Raw genomic sequence first — 18,850 nt, 5'->3', positions numbered from 1 at the left:
AACTGATGACTTAAGTATCCGATCGGCGCTTAACGCGTCTCACAGAGCAATCTTATATTTAAGGTAAACCTAAATCGGCACTTAAGTACTGAAAAGTAAGGTAGAGCTACTACCTACCCTAAAGGGGCACTAAAGAGAAACAATGAATTGGTTTAGATTGATAAAGTGTGCTCGGAGAACTCTTGTGTAGTTTATTTCACCACCATAGGTTTATTATTAGAGCAGAAAACCAAGTTCAAAGTTTCACTTTTAAATTTCGTACTGAACTTTGTAATTCGTGACGTAAAAGGTTTCAAAGAGCATTTAACGTATTTTGGCGCTACTGGCTCGACGAGATTTACACAAACTCGTTATGGCAAGTCTCTGGACCCCTCAGCAGACAATATACTTCGATTTAACTGATTAGGAACTACGTAGGCCCAAGCAGGCACCGTCAAAAATATGCGACGTCACGGCAAATGGTGCGGGAATTCCAAGGTGGCGTCGCCACTTGTATTTTCTTTTTGCGCGTTTTCTCGCTTATTAAGCTTCTTCTCGCAGCAAGCGCGGTGTTTTTGGTATCGTGGAAGACTACTTTACTTATGCGAGAAAAATCGTTTTGCTCTTTAGTGTCCCTTGAAGGGTGACTTTCGCTGTTTTCTTGTCAAACAAAATAGCCGACTACTGCGGCAATCTCGCCGACTTCGGGGATTTTGTTGGCGATGTTGAAGAAATTTCATAGGATGAAGCACGTCGTTATGCGTCGTTGTTACGCCCAGTTCTCAGGGATCGGCAGAGTCTAGGACTTTGCCGAATCTAGGATAGAGGCGTATAACGACACAGGAATCCTGTCGTGGTACCGTTTTTTCTAAACGAGTGGTGCTGCGCCTGTTGGAAATTCTGCGCTGGCTCTAAAGGACAACGAACGCGGTCGCCACGTTCCGCCGCTGCATGCCGATTAAATGCGTGAAATATATTGAGAGGCGAGGTGCTTTCGCCTGCTTCTTTAAATGATATGAATAATCCTGTGCAATTTCTTCCACAAGGCCAGCAGAATCTGCGAAGTCGACCAAACCAGCGCCTACGAGACTGCCGCAGTAGTAGGCCATTTCGTTCGACTATACAGAAAACAGCGAAAGTCGTCCTCAAGGTAGCCGGTAGCTGTACTTTACTGTCCGGTAGTTAGGCGCCGATTTAAGTTTTGCCTTACGTACAACATTGCTCTGTGAAATGCGTTAAGAGCCGATCGGTTTCTTTTATGAATACGGTCCTAAGAGATGCGTGTTTCAAACTATGCATTTCGTTACGCTAGCTTAGAGAATATAAAGAATACCTAAACGATTTTATGGGTAGCGATTGATGCTGCGGCAGGTATCATCCCTACTTATACATGATGAAAAAAAAATGAGCAGAAACTTCTAGAAGCGCGAAGAGCCTGCGAGGTTGCGTAAGCTACCATTGCTCTTTCATTGTAGTTACTGCGCACTCATTGACCGGGTACATTTTCCACTTCCTAGTCTCGTACAGCTTCGCAGTAAAATCGCCCTATAACTATTAGGGAGCAGCATGTGCAAGTAGCAGTTGCAAAAAATATTAGGAGACAAAAAGATGCAGGAAAGTCGCCCTCTTACTCTTCATATTCGAGTTTTGTCCTAGAACATCATGTCCTTAAGTAAGTGCCAATTCGCCCTAGAAAAACTAATGGTGGAACAAAAACACGATAGCAAACCAAGTAGGACACACTGACACAGATGAAACAGGTTGGATGAGACCATGTTGGTTGTTCTGGTCACAATTGTTGACGCAGCGCTGGTTTAATGAATGTGGCTCAGTTTGATTAAAACAGATGCAGGATTTGGCTTATTTTTGGTTAGGAACTGCCTTTTTCAGTTCACGTTACAACCAGCAATTGTATCATTTCAGTTCCAACTGTTTTAGAAGTTAAGGATACTTAGGCGCGCTTTACGCTGCCCTGAAATTTTGCCAGGTTTCGGTTTCTGCATTTGGCTATTCTAGAAAAATATAGGGAAGGGTGTTTCATCTCCACTAACGTGAAACCTGTATAGAGGCGAGGCATGCAGTGTGCGCCGGTGTTTCTCACAGCAAAATCACTCCTAATGGGCAGTGAGATACCGAAGAAAGATTAGACACAGAGACCCGCTGTCCACTTTTAGTTATCGTGCACGCTGTGAATCTTTATTGTTCAACTACGCACAAGAGAAATGTGACACCGGTACTACATTGCAGGTCAATATCCACTGCCTCTATTTACGAAGTGGACGGTGAACGGTTGTGCAGCGTCAACAGTAGGTTTTTTCAATGAAGAAACTCGCTAGCAGGCGCTGCCTGCGTCGGGGTTGTCTCTCGCGGGCGATGGCGCGTTCTCGTCCCTTGCGAGCTGGTAGTTCACTGTTCAACGCAGAAAGAGCGCTTCGATAGTCAACGCACGCAATTCGCCCTCTCTCGCTACACGGCGAGTGCTGAGGCGGTGGCGCCCTCTCTTGCGCTCAAGCAAATGGAGCAGACGACGATGCGCGACGCACGCCGACACGCCAAGATCCTAAGGTGCTTCGCTCCTAAAATTCACCATCGATTATGATACTGCCTAATGCCGATTTTGACCGCAGCTTCGCGTTCGGTCAACGCCAACTGTGTCTGAAGTTTGGCTATACGCAGTTGTAGCAATGCAATATATTTAGATGCGAAGCATCTTATGGCGCACTTCAATCCAGTGGTGGTGGTGGTGGTGGTGTGACCACCACCACCACCACCACCGGCGGCGGCGGACAACTACGGCACCAAAAACGGCCCTTGTTGTGATCTCATAACAGCTTTCGCTGTAAAAAAAATGTGGCCGCAGGGGAGGAGGAAAGGGGGGCGCTTGCTAGGTCACTGACTCTAATTTTAGATCTCCCAAAAAGGGAGGGGGCGCTTGCTCGGCATTTTACAGTAAATCTCTTTTGGAAGTTGTCTATTCGTAGCGCAAGCGTAAAGTATTATCTTAATGAGTGTTTAGACCAAGAAATGAAACACGACGAGTGGGCGAAGCTCTGGGTATCGCATGGGTGAGTAACCGTACATTACCCGAGCGTTGCCCCATATAATGTAACCGGAGTGACATAAAGTGACATAAAGGAACATAAAGTGTCGACGACAAAGCTAGGTGCTAAGGTCCATAATGTCAACGTTGAAGTCGCCTACTAGTATACAGCAAAACTTCTTTGCAGACTAGTTGGTTCATACTTGTAAACATGACTTACTGCGCAACCAGCAGGAAAGAAGAAGGAACTGCGCTCTTTCCTGTCTTCCTTCTTCTTTCCTGCTGGTTGCGCAGTAAGTCGAGTTTACAAGTATACAGGGTTTGTGCTTGTAGGTGTTTTATATCGTTTCGTCACAATTATGATTGATATAAGCATATTCTTAAACCTGCTGTTTCGATTTTGCACTGTGCTGTGCCGTAAGCACGGATACCAAACGGACGGACAAGCCTCGGCCTTTTAAGGTGATTCGCCCCTAAATGTGCACAATCAAAGAGCGCTGTAGGTAAACTACTATGGGAGAGGAGTAAGCAGTCCCAGCACTACTGATTGCAAACAGCGTTCTACGGAAGACATCGTGCTTGGAAATGGAGGATGGCGCATGCGGTGTTGTCGACAGACAGTGCATTACATTATGATTATCACGTGGCAGCAGCGTGAAAAGGAGCCCCAGAGCTCGAGCTTGGTGTTGCACATGTAGCCACCCCGTTATAAAGTGGGCGCTCACAGCATTCACCGATCCATCGCATATTTTGTACCAGCAATAATCAAATAGAGCAGATAAGCAGGTTTTAGTCAATGGTGTTTGAGGAGGCAACACTACAGTGATAGCTTGCCGGATGCTATTCTGACGCTATTCTCCTTTCAATTTAACGCTTCTGCGATGTATAAAGACGGCAAATATTCGTTGCGAAATGATCGCACACATTGTTACATGTTTCTAAATGTCGACTGTATTTGATAGCGATAAAATTATCCAGCTCTTGTGCTCACCTTGCACCTGTGTAGAAATTGTGCCATTGTTCATGTACGTCAGGTCTTCCCTGAAACAAAAAATCTACGTTTTGTGTTACAGCATAACCTCACTGTCGTTTTACTCTACGCCGTGTGTTCATTAATAGTAACATTAATAATTTCTGAGGTTTTGCGGGCCAGAAACACGATATGATTATGATGCACGCCGTGGTGAAAGCGTCCGGATGCCATTGGTCATGTGGTGTTCTTTAAAGGGACCCTAAATGCAAGTAACAATTTATGGCAGGCTGAAACGTCAATGTGTGAGAACGTCTAAAACGTCAATAGTATCCACAGCAGTGCTCTAGTAATCTTGAAAGTAGGGTAAATGTAGGACACGATGTGCGCTACGAGTGGGACATTTTGGAAATTATCCCTATGACGTCAAAGAGTCCGGAGTACAATTAACCACTACTAATCAAACTAGTTCCAATAAAACAAGAAGCTTCCGTGCATCACAAGACGTAATAAAATGCTGCTTGTTCGTTACTGTTTGGTTCATGGAAAAAAGAACCTCTTGGCGCTACCATGGGGAACGGCGCGAGTGGTTCAAAAGTTCCGTTTTCACCGAGCTGCGCGCCTCAGTGATAGTTTCGGTATCGCCTACTGCTGCGTGTGCTTGGCTCTTGATATTTTTGCCCTGCCCATACCCTACTGCTGCTGCTGCTGCTGGCCAAGCTAAGTTCTGTTACAGTGAACTATACAGTTTCGAAGTGGCCCGTGGCGGCGTCTTGGCAAGGTTGATGGCCGCTGTTGCGCAAGAAACCGTAGCTTCGGCGGCCGGGCTCTAAAGGACGGCAACGTCGGGCACGGCAACTGCTACGTCAGAAGGTCCGTTCAGGCGGGTGATATGAAGTGCGATAACGCCGTGCGGACCACTAACACGTGATTTTCTTTTGAAATATGCATTTCCTTGGTACGAAACAAGCATTACGAAAGTTTCTGGAAAGATCTTGCAACCACCAAAGTTGACTTAATATTTGCCTTTAGTGTCCCGTTAACGTTCATGGTCATCGCACAATACGCGAGACTTTAGCATACCACCTCCATTAAAGTGCGACCACCGTGGCCGGCATCGAACCCGTGTCCTTCGGGTCAGCAGGCCCACATCGCAGCCACTGTGCCACCGCGGCTAACGCTGTGTGATCCAAATGCTGATAGCTAACATTCCTTGTGTGCTGCCGATTCGAAGACGTGACCTGCATTTTTTTTCTTAATTCGGAACAGCCATGTGCCATCATATCCTGTAATGTAACATTTCCTACATTACTGCTCTGCCATTTCCGAGCTTTTGACAACGTGTCAGAATGATGTACGAATGGAAACGCGCCCATTGCCTGTGATAAGACATATATTTTGATATGTGATTTCGCTAACAAAAGATATACTTGTTTCTGTCATCCCTGAAAATAAAGCGTTATAATGAACTGTTGCAGTCTTCGACGCATGATTCCCTCAATTTTTGCAACATAACGGCAGTTATGTACAGCGCATAGGTCGGCAACTGACTCATGAGTCGACTCACTCAGACTCACTCAGACTCACATCTAGCCGTGAGTCTGAGTTTGGGTGAGTCCGGGTGAGTTAAATTTTGGTGAGTCTGAGTCCGAGTGAGTCCAGTTGAGGAAAGTATTGGTGAGTGTGAGTCGCAGCGAGCCCTAAGCATAAATATATTTTTTGATTGGTTCCGAGTGAGCTCCACTTTTCGTTGCCGACTTTTGGTCCTACCTACTCATCTTCAGCATTACTGTCAACCTTATATCGGCTTACGTTTACACTCAGGTCTATTTACACATACCTCAGCACAACAGCATTCATGCACCACCTCAATATTTATTGATCAGAGGCGTGAGTTAGGGGAAGGGGTGCCATGACCTCCACTCGGAAACTTTTTCATCGGAAGCTCTTGATAAAAATATCTCTGTGAGTCATGTATTTCATAAAAATATCCTTACTGGATTGATATAATATATGATATATTATGATAACTCATATTTGAAGGTACAAGATCAAAAGGCGTATAGTAGAGCACTGATTATATGAGAGATTGGTGTTAAAGGGGATTGACACCATGGTCGAAAAAACTAATTTTAGGCCAATGGACTCATGAGTCGACTCACTCAGGCTGACTCAGACACAGGTGAAGCCGCGAGTCTGAGTCTGAGTGAGTCCGGCTGAGTAATATGTTGGTGAGTTTAAGTCTGAGTGAGCTCCACTTACTTTGCCGACGTATGGTACAGCGTAATCCAGGAACGTTCGTGTGCTTTGGAACATTTCTTCCTAAAAAAATAGGAGGCGAACGGGCTGCTTTCCGTATCTTCGTTTAAATCCTGGACAGAAATTAGTGTCATGCCTAGGACAACCCGCCGTTCTAGCTTAGCACGTATGCTGTCGCGTTACTAGGCTGGAGGGCACGTGTTCGATTCGCGGTCACGGCGGCCGCATTTCGATGGGGGCCTAATGAGACGAACACCTGTGTGCTTAGATTTAGGTACACGTTAAACAAATCTAGGTAGTAGAAATTATTCCCTAGTGCACCAGTACGGCGTGCCTCATAATAATATCGTTTTTTTTTGGCACGTAAAACCGCAGCAATTATTATACAACAAAGACGGAATTGTCTGTCAAGCCGTAAAAACGTCGCATTCGTCCCTTTACCGCGCTCAAACTTGTTGGTTCATTGAAGGGTCTAAAGTTATGAGGTCGTTAAATGTCAGGAAAATCTTCCAAAGCAGGAGTGTTCTCAAAATTTGACTATAAAAACAAAGCAGAAGAAAAGTGAGAAGATAACTCGCAAAGGTTCCCATACCTGACGACAACATAAACAATATCGCAGTTGGTGGCGACACAGGCAGTCACATATTCAGTGGACTTGTTTAGTGCTCCTTCAGCATCAAAGCCGCAGACAGCAGGCCCTTCGTCAAGAGCTTGCGAGTCATTAGATCCAGTGCAAATTTGATCTCCCAAGAGAAATTCACCCTAGAATACAGAAATGTCATGTGGGTTACTTCAATTTATCGCATAACAACGTAATTATCACGTTTTCAACGTTAAACTTGATACACTGCGTTCTTTATAACAATTAAATGTGGATCCCTTTCACGCAGCATTATGGTATTGTGGCTGGCTCATAGGATGCACTGCTATACTCGACGACAACTTATCTTGACATTGGAGCGAAGGCTACGGAGGCGGGGCTTCCGCACATTCGTGTTGCTCCGCAAGTAGTACGGCAGCTTGCGGCTGATTTCGGTTTTGCTCGCTCGCATCGTTAACGCGTTTAGAAAACATATTCACGAAAAATGTGAAGGGAATGTGAACGGGAGAGACATTTCGATTGTTCAGAGTACATTTTAGTGTCATATTACGAGTACAGTTTTCTTGGAGAACTAAACGGTTCGTTTGCGGCCACACACTGACCCACTACGTCACGGACGCCATGTTTACTTTGGAAAACGGGCATGCTGAAAAGGTGGTGCTGTCTAAGAAATGGAAAGAAAAGGAAGGCATTCTTGCGAGGTGAACAATAACTGCATTTTACCTACGACTTCCCGCAACTGTTTCAGTCTCATAATAAATAAAGCAACATTTATTTCAGCAAGAAAAACGAGAAAATTATCAGTAAACGTAAGTACTATTTCTTGGCGCGGTAGCAGGCATGCACTTCGGTTCTGTAGCTTCCACAGTGCTGTCAAGGAAAGTTGTCGCCGAGTATAACTACTTGAGCGCGAGTTTGATCCCCGGCCTCGGCCGGCTGGCTCACGATGCGAACACACCCGCACTTGCAGTACTCGGTGCACGGTAAACTACATCAGCTGGCGAAATTTAACTTGCATGCGCTGCTCTCATTGCAAGATTCCCCATGATCATACCGTGGTATTGATACAGGGGGGGGGGGGGGGGGGAATGAACGAGAGTAAGCGGAAAACGTGGTGAAGAAGAAATCGCAGTAATATCAAACAGACTGGAAAGCGGGGGAAATTGCAAAGCTGAGACAGTAGCGCGAAAACGTGAAAAATGGTTGATCCCTCCATCATGGGGATCGGAATAACCCGAAAGTAAAGCGTGCCTTACAGAAGTAACTGAATGTTTAATGTACATTGATATAGGAGCAAGGAAGGAAGGAAAACGGGAGAGAGGAAAGACCGGGATGTTAACCCCCTGTGCAGGGTAGCATACCGGTTGATATAGGAGAGTTTGCACAATGTATATTGATGTCTGGCAGCTATAGCACCGTTTAACGTGGATACACCCACTTTGATGATTGGTGGTACATCTCCATCCCGATGATTAACGTCCATGTGAAATGATTAAACAAGCCCTTGTGGTAGCTGTAGTGCTTAACGGTGAAAGCGTAATCAGAGAAGGAGGTGTGATAGCCAGAAGAACGTCGCATATTGGACGCAGAACTTGGTCGCCATACCGCGGCCTGTTAAATGGGATTGAACGCCACGGCCGGACTAGAGGGAAACACAAAGCGCGTCGTGCCGCCCCTGTAGCCCGGCCACGATTTTTCTCGGGGCGAGCGCTTGAGCGGGGAACGCGGTGTTGCAGCCAGGTGAGGCAGGCGCGCGTCGCAGAGCTATTTTTGTTTTGAATTCGCGTGATACTATGAGCGAGGCCGACACTTTTACGACGCTTGGGCTAAGATCGCCACCTCACGGTGTGTTAGGGCATTGGCAAAATTGAACTTCTATTAAAAGGCGCCGAATGGGACGGATGTGTAACGCGTTGCAGGTGCTAATCGCGAAGGCCACTGTAATGACGGATTACTTCACTTTACCGCTCCCAGAGGGCAACACCACCCCGCCGACCGGAATAGTGGTAGATATAAAAGGCGCGTTTGTAAAGCTTCTAGCGTCTGTGACCGTGGCACAATGGATAGCGTGACCGGCATGTGTTGCGGACCGAGCGGTCGTGGGTTCGACGCCCATTGACAGAACTTTTTTTTCTCTGCCATCTGATCGTGTCAACTTTTTTACGTCATTTCCGTGACGGAAGCACGTCACTGAAGTCTTGGTGGACCCCGCCATAAAACACTTTCGTGTTAAAAAGGAAACGTTGGAGGAGGGAAGCAACACAAAAAAACGGAGCGCTGCGTCAACGCACGTCCCTCTGCGGGCGGCTAAGAGGTGGCGACCAAGTAGCGTGCCACTTTTCCCATACCGATGGTTTGATAGGCAATGCTCACTTCGAGCGTGTCCACGGATAGCCTAATTGCAACTAAACTGGTGTTTGTGCGTTGGTCTGTTTAGGGCCATAAAATGAAACGTGCCGATCGCACCTGTGCGATGTGCCGCAGAACTCATATTCTCTTTCAGCGACGCTACTCACAGCCTGCATCATCACTGCCAGCCTTTCTTTATGTCTACTGCTGTTCAAAAGCCGTTCCCAATTGTGTATCATGCGCGAGCTGATGCCATTTGCTTCCTACAAACTTCTGAATTTCATCTCTTAATCCAGCTCGCTGCAGTCCTCAGCTTCTTTATACTTGCTTCGGCATTCACCCCGTTGCTGTTACTGAACACCGGTTGTGTGTCCTACGCATTTCCTAATCATAAAAGAATATAGTCATATCAGTAAATAAATAAATGAAATAAATTTACAAACCTCAGAAGGTCCCTTATGCATCTGCCTCAGTCGACACGAGAGGCAAGCCATCTTCTTCTTTATTTTCTTCCAAGTCGACGCGTTGAACCTCCCGCGCCCCCCTGCCAACGCTTTCTGCATCTAACGTGGTTTCGCAATGCCTAAATGATCGGAGGCATTGTAAACTTTTTGCATCTCACCTTGTTTTGCAATGCCTCCGGGATCGGCCCACCTTTGACCAAGCAATGATGCCGTGTGATGACAACAAATTTTGACAATATGTGACGTCATGATGACGTTATGTGACGAGGTCATCACGTAATTGGGATTGTTTGCATCACTCGTATTGACGCCGTCGACGTGGGACGCCGACACTGGACGCCGCTCAATTTTCGCGTTTGATGAAGGGTCTAAGGCTTTCGCCTTAATAAACATTTACTGCATAAATAGGAACGATCAGGTATAGAGTGAGCTATTTCTTTCAGACCAATGAGCAATGCAGCCAATGGGAATGTTTTGTCTGCCAGTGCAACCAAATGAGCTTCTCGAGCAGGGGCTCAGCGTTCGCGTCGTCCTGACTTCTCTTGTGTCCTGTTTGCACGCCCCGTCTTTTAATCCGCCTGTTTCATTTTCCTGTGGTGCCCTTTGCCGTTTTGGTAGGGGTTTGGTAGGGGCCGGGACAACCGGTACTGCCAGAAGCAAAGCCTCCCAGATGATGAGACGCTTCGCGACTTTTCCGCTAGAGGGGAGCGCATGCGCGGGGGCGCCGTGAAAAAGGCGGATTGAATCGCTGCCAGTTTGCTAAGCTTTCTGTCATTCGAGGCTCCGTAACTTTGACGCCAGAGCACAGACATTAGCCCGGCCCAAGTGTGTACCTAAATCCCACTGAAGCACATGTTGTAACCGACGCCTAGACATACATACATGTATCTCATACTATTTGCCTCATATATAGCGAATTGAAAAACACCTCAACAACGACCCCAAAATTTAGCATTACGAAGCGTCGTAATCGTCGGTGCACTTTTCAAACCGTCCTTCATTCATTTGTAAATGTTGTATAGATTTAGTTCTTCACTAAGCGTAAAAATACTACCAAGCAGCACGAATACATTAAGAAATATTATGAATAACAACATCCCTTGAAAGACAGCAGTAGGCACATTCCATAAGTCTGGGTAATGCCGCCTATAGCCTGAACATCGTGGTGGAGTATTGGTGTTATTTGTAAATATGGCTGCGAAAATGATGCAATAGCGCTGTTTGATTAGTTCACAGTGTTCCCGAATACATTAAAAATTGCCGAAACAAAGGAGCCTTACGTACAGCATTCTAAGCCTGTAGAAACGGCCGTGCAAAAGTTTACCAAGAAAAACAACTTTTCTTGATTTCGCAAATGGCGCATCTCTTTTCATCAGAACTTATTGTGGAAACACTACAAAACAGTACGCCGCCCACACGTATTGCAATGGCGAGATCGGCATCTATAAATATGGCCAGCTTTATTACACACTAGATCTATTTTGTGTTGCAGTTTAATTTGCAGCTTATCTGAAACGTAATCTCAAATGAAGAATGACATGATATTGCACGTATACAGTTTCCTGGGCCTTGCAGAGGACAGATATTGACAGCATCAAGTAAATCAGTCGAGAATGTACCTTATTGAATGGGCGCACAGTGTACGCTTATTAGGCGAAATGATCAAATTTACAATACTGCGCCAACTTGACCTCTTCCGCAGGATTGAGAAGGGTTAGTGTTAAGAGGAATTTACGATAATTAAAATCTTTTTGAGCAAGAGAAGGCGGAGCTAACATCTTGAGTATCTGGCGTGATGTCAAAGAGGCCGAGCTCATAACTGCCATGGTAATTCCTACCTTGTACTTTCCTGAAAAAAAAAAAAACCTTCTATGTATTGTAGTCTGCCTTTCTCACTCTCGGTGATCGGTGCTGCAGCTTCAGTGAACCACTAATGAAATAAGCGAAATAGCCCTGAATTACAAAGAAATTAAAATTTATCTTTCTCGTAACCCGGCAACGGCGCATCACGTTTGTAGCCAGAAACTATTCAGCGGAAAGTTATGCGAGCGTCACCAGATAGATCTCTGCGAGTAAGGCTGAAGATGTTATTAGGCATATATTCCAACGCGTTGTGGAAAATTGCGCTTATTTCGTAGCCTTCCTTTCTTTGCGCACTTTTTCTTCAAGTTCTTTCATTTCCCGAACACAGCACCGCTATTATTTCTCTTTATAATCTCTAACTACAGCACTTAAGCCATGGGGGCTGAATTATCCTTAGTCTCAGCTATCGCGGTGAAAGCGATTGTCGCGCATTCGACGTGCCCAATCGCTTTTCTGTTCTTTGGACGGAAGTATACCGGACTTAGTTAGCGAAAAGACGTGTATTAGTCCCCTTCGCCACGGTTCCGCATGAATTTGCCTGTTGTAATTGGATATTACTCACCGGAATCACTGCTAGTTGGTTTAGCTGTAAGAAAATCTTGGGATCTGTCATGTCAGTATATCGCAGCTGAACCTGTAACAGGAACATAGGCATTGAATGAGTAACTCTTTATTTCGCCCATTTGGTTCAATCGCAGATATTGAATGCATAAAGCGAAATACTCCGGAGATAGATCGCTTTCGATTTTTCGCTGATTTTCTGAATGCAATAAGGTCGCAGTTCCTTATTGTATGTGGTATATTATGCTTGTTTACTAATCGTTACAGAAACTTCTTTCATAAAGATTGTTACCAGCACCACATCTTGCCCATTAAACATGCAGCGAAATTTCTAGTTCTCAGGCTTAGTCGTTCCTCTACTAAGCTCGTGGTAGCGGGTTTCATACCCGGAAAAAGCTGCCGCACTTTTTCATGGGCGCCAAATGCATTACCACCGGCGTACTTAGCTTAAGGCGCACTTTATAAACCTTAGGTTATAAACGAATTCTGAGTCGCCCACTACATCGGGGCTCAAAACCGTATCGAGATTTTGTCATGTAAAACCTCAGTAATTATTGTTATCGGAAGTTTCAAATTTTTGTCTCGTCTTTTATCACCTTACATGATCGACTGCAATGGCTCTGCTAGTACTCAATAGGTTCATTGTCTTCTCCGTTCTGCATTGCATGTCACCGTGTTCGTTTGTCGTCTGAACTTTCTCTTGCATATCTCCAACACTAGCTTTATAAATAATAGAGGTGATTATGATGTTATAGATAGATCATTTTCGTGTGTATTTAAGGATAGATACGTCATGTCATTAACTCGATGTGCCTACAATTGTCGTACGCGTGGGAACTATGCAGACACAACATTTCATCAACTGATGGAGACCAAAATTGACGCCGTCTTGAGATTAGCATTCCCTGCTCCTTTGTTCTGCCATTTCCACTGTAAACATCATGGAGTGCAGCATTGCTATAAGAAAAGCTGACGAGCATTACGAGGCTATAAATTGCCGACGTTAGAAGGAAAGCGAGGTCTGCCACCATACTTAAGCAAATGTACAGTTATCAGCCACAGGTCAGCTTCTGGAGGCTGCCTGGTATAGAAGGCGTCAAGCCTTCGCAATTGTCACCATCGATTCTAAACAACAAATTACCAAAGCTGCCTCGATGCGTGCCAGGAACTACGAAAATTCCGAACGGATGGCAATCGCACTAGCCATACTAGATGACGCATGAGTCGCTATTTATAGCGACTCGAGGTCTGTAGTCAGAGCATTTCAAAAAGGCGTTATTTGTAAGCAGGCCCTCTGGCTCCTCGAGAGTAACAAAACCACACAGCACTTCATTTGTTGGTTTCCCGCACATCACGGTCACATAACCCTCAACCTCAACGAGTCGGCTCATGGGGTTGCGAGCGACCTAATTTACAGCGCTACCGCCGGACAGCTTGCAGGCGATTCCCCCGAAAATAGGCACACTTCTTCTACCTACAACGATATCACAAAATACTTTTACCTCACACGGAGAACTTACTATCTTCCACATCCGCGGCTCAACAGAGCTCAGATCCTCACACTTCAACTGTTGCAAATGAATACGTATCCTATCCCCTCTCTTTTACGTATGATCTATCCAGATACTTATAACGACAATTCTCGTCCCTCATGTCAAGAAATATCCGCGTTAGAACATACAAGGTGGTGTGCCCAGTCACACTCTACAGTCAATGACAGCATAGCCAGGTGGGATGCGGCCCTGTGTAGCCCTCTTCTGGCCGACCAACTGTGGGCTGTCCCGCAGGCCCATGATGCGGCCGAGAGACTTGGCCTTCGGGCCCCACGTGGAAGCGGCCCGCTGCATGTTGACACACGCTCCTTGCAGGCTCTGCAGGACCTCAATAAAGTTTGTCATATCATACCATATGAATTGCCGATCGACATTTGTCTTGACACCGAAGCTATTTAAGCTGTCGGAAAGTCCATCGTAAAAAATAGTATCATCATCACGAACCGGCACGGGCTCTCATCATTGTCTTTACAGCGACGCTGTTTAATGTACCTGTAACTTGAGCTCCGTCGTGCGAAACTCCTCAGGTGGGTATGCACCACAGGAATTGGGAAGCCCCCTACCACGTACAGCAGGCGCGAATGTCAAACGAAAACGAACAAGTTAAAAAGAGAGATAGAAAGATAGAGATAGCAATAAATATAGAGAAATAAATAGAATAGAGACGCGAAAAGATAAGACCGAAAAACATCGACAGAGAGATAATGATAGAGAAATCAAGAAAAAGGGGAGAAACAAACAGAGAGATAGAATGAGATAGAAAGAAACTCGAAGCGCTAAATAGAGAGTGAAAGAAAGGGAAGAAACTAAAGGAAAGAAATACAGAAAGAGTGAAAGAGATAAGGAAATAGATAGAGTGTGGTAGAAAGAAACAGCAAGAAACAGATATAAGGACGAGATAGAAGAAACAGCGAAAGAGAAAAAAAGAGAAGAAAGAAATAGAAAAATAAGAGAAATATGGAAGGCCGCCTAGTTCCGCTTTTCCACCAGGCCTGGCACCACTAGTGGGAAGCCGCCATAACTCTTTTTTTTTTGTATTAGGCTAATATAGACCTTGAAATAGGTCTAATAATTTATATTTGCGGTACTTTACCAACTCAGCCGTAGAGTAAAAAAACACGATGTATCTCCTCTAAGTGCTAAATGTGCGTTTAACAAAATTATATTTCTCACAGCTGCAAAAATATTGTTTACAAAATTCAAGAATATACACAGCACTCTGATTTTGCGCCAACATAAATAGTTATTTGGAACTAATGTTGTTTGAAAATTTTCAGTGAATTCAGCACTCCTCAAGTAAAACAACGTTTGAGATCGCTACCGGTACTTGTTCTTTTGAAACAATAGCCACTGTTGATTTCATTTAACTTTAGCCTGTGTAGCGTCTATGAAGCTATAGACTGAATACGCTATCCTGCAGCTTCAAACGTATAAACGCCTTTGTGGAAATCCTACAGGGAAAAAAATGCTGTTGTATTCAACAAGAACAACTCACCCCATTAAACAAAGCCGCCATGTATTCGACAAGATCTTTTGTTGAGGTAAATGAATGGTTATATAAGGTGCTCGTCACTATGCAAACCTCCACAACAAATTTGTCAGTTGTATTCGGGTTAATTTTCCGGTTTCCTGTAATAGATGCATTCAATAAGCTATTGGCTGCAGCTTCTGTAAACGTGAAATTTTAAAAATAATCAGTTAGTTGGGCACTTATGACTTGAAGAACTTTTGCTTCTTCTAATTAAAAGCTAAAGGTTCTTAATTTCCTCTTTTATGGTCAATCAATATGCTCAAACTTATCTCGTGCACCAGATTGACGCCATACATCGCTGTATAACATTCACTTTTCGAACCTGTAACCTTTGCTGTTTCTCTTGTGAGGGTCGCAAATATCGACTAATTGCGATAAAGTGGCATATAATAGCGCTCTCAAATTAACAACATAATGTTGTTACGCAGAAGGCTCAGGCATGTATGGAAGTCACACTACCTTAAGCTCAAAGATGGTGGCAATGATGAACCATTTTTAGGTACCTGTAGACCATTTTCATAACCCGCATGTGCGCTTGTCTGCGCACATTCGTACATTCGCACAAACAAGGCGGGCACCTGTTGTGCTTCAAGTGGATAGGAGGTCCCAGTCGCACGTGCTAAGGTTTGCCTTTATTGCGTTTTTTATCAAGAGAGCTGAGTGTAAATTTTCCGCGTCATGGCGCAAAACTGCGCTTGAACACGCTGCATCGCAGGAGAGCTAGCTTGACAATTAAGAAAAGGGTTCGTAGAAATATACAGCGCGAAAAACTAGCGACAAAAGGGAAGAGCAACACATGGTCTTCCCTGCTGTCTCTAGTTTTTCGCGATGTTTATTACTATGAATACATGCCAATTAGCGCAGCTTACCACTCTATGAAAACAATCTAAACTGTCGTCCCTGGAAGCACGAGTAGCTCGCTCATTGTTAATGTCATTGGCGCGTAGCATTATTCCAGGGCACAGAAGCGTCGTACAGGAGCAGCGTTAGGCAAGGGTTGGAAGCAGAGTGACACACTTTAAGCATGTCGATGTGATTGACGTAAGTGAACATAAGGACAGAACGCGAGGTGGACTTGAATAGCCTCGCACGTCTCTGGTGTCACCTAGAGCTGCACAAGGAAGGGACTGTAAAGCCGAAAATGCAATTCCTTCAATGTAATGCATAACGACAGTGTGACCACAGCGCCACAAGCGTATCTGGCAAACGATATCCCCTCACAATGTCGGGAACGGTAGAGATGCCGCTATAGGACCATCGATGATGTGGTATCGAGTACGGTCGAGCTGGCGTGCGTTTTTCGCTGGGAGGAAGGCGTCCACTGTGCACTGCTTTGTTGGAGTGGCGAACTGAGGCATAACAGCATCTAGAAGTAAAGTCAGGTCACTTGCAATGAAGTTATATAAGGGATAAAGTCGGGCATTCTCGTGGGGATAAGAAATATAGGCGAATTAGTTGTAAGGCACGGCACCGTCAAGATCATTGCTGTCATTCGACTCATGTGTATGCAATATATTGTTGATGCTACAACTCAAATGTTTCGTCAGGACATTGGTTTCATGATTGGAGGAGTTGGATAGCTTGTGCTCGGTAGACGGAACAAAAAAGATTTCGACAATACCTTTGCACAAATTGCTATGAAGTGAGCAGTTGTGTTTTGTAATGAAGCAGAATAAATTAGTGCAAGGGAGAGTCAGCTGTATTAAGGGCTCAAGGGGTTCGAAGAGTTCGCCTAAGGTAATACAGGGTGGCCTTTTTGTATTCCGGTACTGGCGCTGTAAAGGGGCCAACAAGTTAGAGTTCAACATGAAAGAACGGCTTCGAAGCCATGGTATTCTGCTGGAGGCGACTGATGGGAAACCTACACTTCCTATCCATCGCAAATGCTATCCGTCGCATTTGAACTCGGCAATGAAGTTGAATCTCGGCACAGGTGGAGTGTCAGCTGCACTACCATTACATCAAGGTGAACAAGAGTTTCGGCCCCTAACCACCTGCCGACAGATTCCCCGAAACTTGTCGCCGCCTGTGCCGAGCGTCAGCTGCAAGAGCGACTACGTGCTGTAGAGCGAAGTGGCAACAGCAAGATATGCCGCGTGCGCTCTGAAAGCCAACTTCAAAAACATTTTAGGGGCGAAGCTCCTTAAGGCGGCACCCGTTCGTCCCTCGTAGTTGTCGTAGTCGTAGTGCGTAACTAGTCGTAACGCTAGTACCAGGTCTTGACCTCCAAGGTGGTGCCGGTGGGAGATTTTTCCTGTGCGTTGTTGAACAATAAAAAATTCGCAGCGTGCGCGTTAACTAAAAGCCGAATTCTTCTGTCTCTCATTCCCCATTAGCAGCCATTGGCATGTTCCAGTAGGAAACGTTAGTAGAAGTAGAAGTGTAAGTGTTAGCTAAAAGCCGACTTCTTCTGTCTCTCATTCCCATTAGCAGCCATTGTTTACCTCCAAGGTAGTGCCTGGTGAGATTTCTCCTGTGCGTGATTAAACAATAAAAATTTTGTTCAAAACGCCGTTGATTGATCAAATAAACCAACGAAAGACGCCAGATGTTTTCTAAAAGCAAAACGAAAGAACGCCAGATGTTTCTAAAGCAAAACGAAAAGACGCCAGCTGCTTAACGAAAGACGCCAGATGTTTTCTAAAGCAATGTTTTTCTAAACAATGAAAATTCACAGCGTACATGTAAAATTAAAGTGAGCTGCAAGTCGTCATAACTCATCGAACCTTTAGTATAAACGCGCCCGATCTCACGTCGGTGATGATGTACTGGGCAGAATTCACGGACGATTCACGGTTTACCGATGAACCTCCGCAGCTTCGCCCACTCATCATCATTCACTCCGTGGATATGCTGTTTCTTCCTTAAAGAAGAAAATGATTTCCTCAGACCTTAATTTCTCAGAAAGGAGGTGTTCTATCAAATTCGCCATACAAAATATTTTTACTTGGAACGCATCAATAAAATCTTGCGTTCAAAAATGCCGTCACGCATTTTCTCTATTGTGTAACTGCGCAAAAAAAGGGACGGTAACACAAGAGGAGAGGAAGGCGCCTGTTTGTGCTTTCCTCTCCTCTTGTGTTACCGTCCCTGTTTTTGCGCAGTTACATAATGGATCATTAGCAATCTCGTCCAACTTGCCACTCTTCCATTTTCTCTAGTTTGACAATTGTTTCAAGAAGATATAAAGCATATTTCGCCCCTAAACATTTTTGAATGAAAACAAACTTTTCTGACCATATACAAATGTTTACATTGGTCACAGAAAGCAGTACATTGCTTAAAAAAACAATTGTGAACATTAAATTTTTTTCTTGTCGAAAAGGTATAGCTCGCATGGAACAGCAAATGCTCGGAAATCTTTCATTGGGCCGTCAAAAACTGAAGTCTGTAGCGGCGCAAGCGCAGTTCTTAAGATCAATATACGAAGGTAGATTTTAAATATTATTTCATTGGGCACAGTTTAGGAAAAGTGAACGAAATTTGACAGAACCCCACGGGAGTGAAAAATGATTTCACTTAGTTGTTTTGCCAAAGTGCTTCATGTGGTACAGCCAAAAGACGCTATTTTCATCAGCAAAATGTGCCATTGCTGTGTCAACAATCGTGACCAAAACAACCAACATGGTCCTATTCAATATGTTCCATTTGTGTCCTCTACGTTTTGCTATCGTGTTTGC

General features: G+C 44.8%; 1 protein-coding gene across 2 annotated transcripts in view; it reads right to left on the bottom strand.

Moving 5' to 3' along the window:
• The window catches only part of LOC119402030 (venom metalloproteinase antarease-like TtrivMP_A), a 223,783-nt gene that overhangs the window by 190,991 nt on the left and 13,942 nt on the right, over window positions 1–18,850 (bottom strand). For both annotated transcript variants that reach the window (XM_049418474.1, XM_037669095.2), the window contains exons 6-9: window positions 15,135–15,268; window positions 12,088–12,159; window positions 6,841–7,010; window positions 4,011–4,060 (exon numbers count right to left, since the gene is read on the bottom strand). In XM_049418474.1, the coding sequence (XP_049274431.1) occupies window positions 4,011–4,060; window positions 6,841–7,010; window positions 12,088–12,159; window positions 15,135–15,268 (426 nt within the window). The remainder of the gene's footprint in view (window positions 1–4,010; window positions 4,061–6,840; window positions 7,011–12,087; window positions 12,160–15,134; window positions 15,269–18,850) is intronic.

Source organism: Rhipicephalus sanguineus, chromosome 8 (genome assembly GCF_013339695.2).
Source record: "Rhipicephalus sanguineus isolate Rsan-2018 chromosome 8, BIME_Rsan_1.4, whole genome shotgun sequence".
NCBI lineage: Eukaryota > Metazoa > Arthropoda > Arachnida > Ixodida > Ixodidae > Rhipicephalus > Rhipicephalus sanguineus.
Note: the sequence above shows the minus strand (reverse complement) of the source record. Positions and strands in the feature narration are given on the sequence as shown.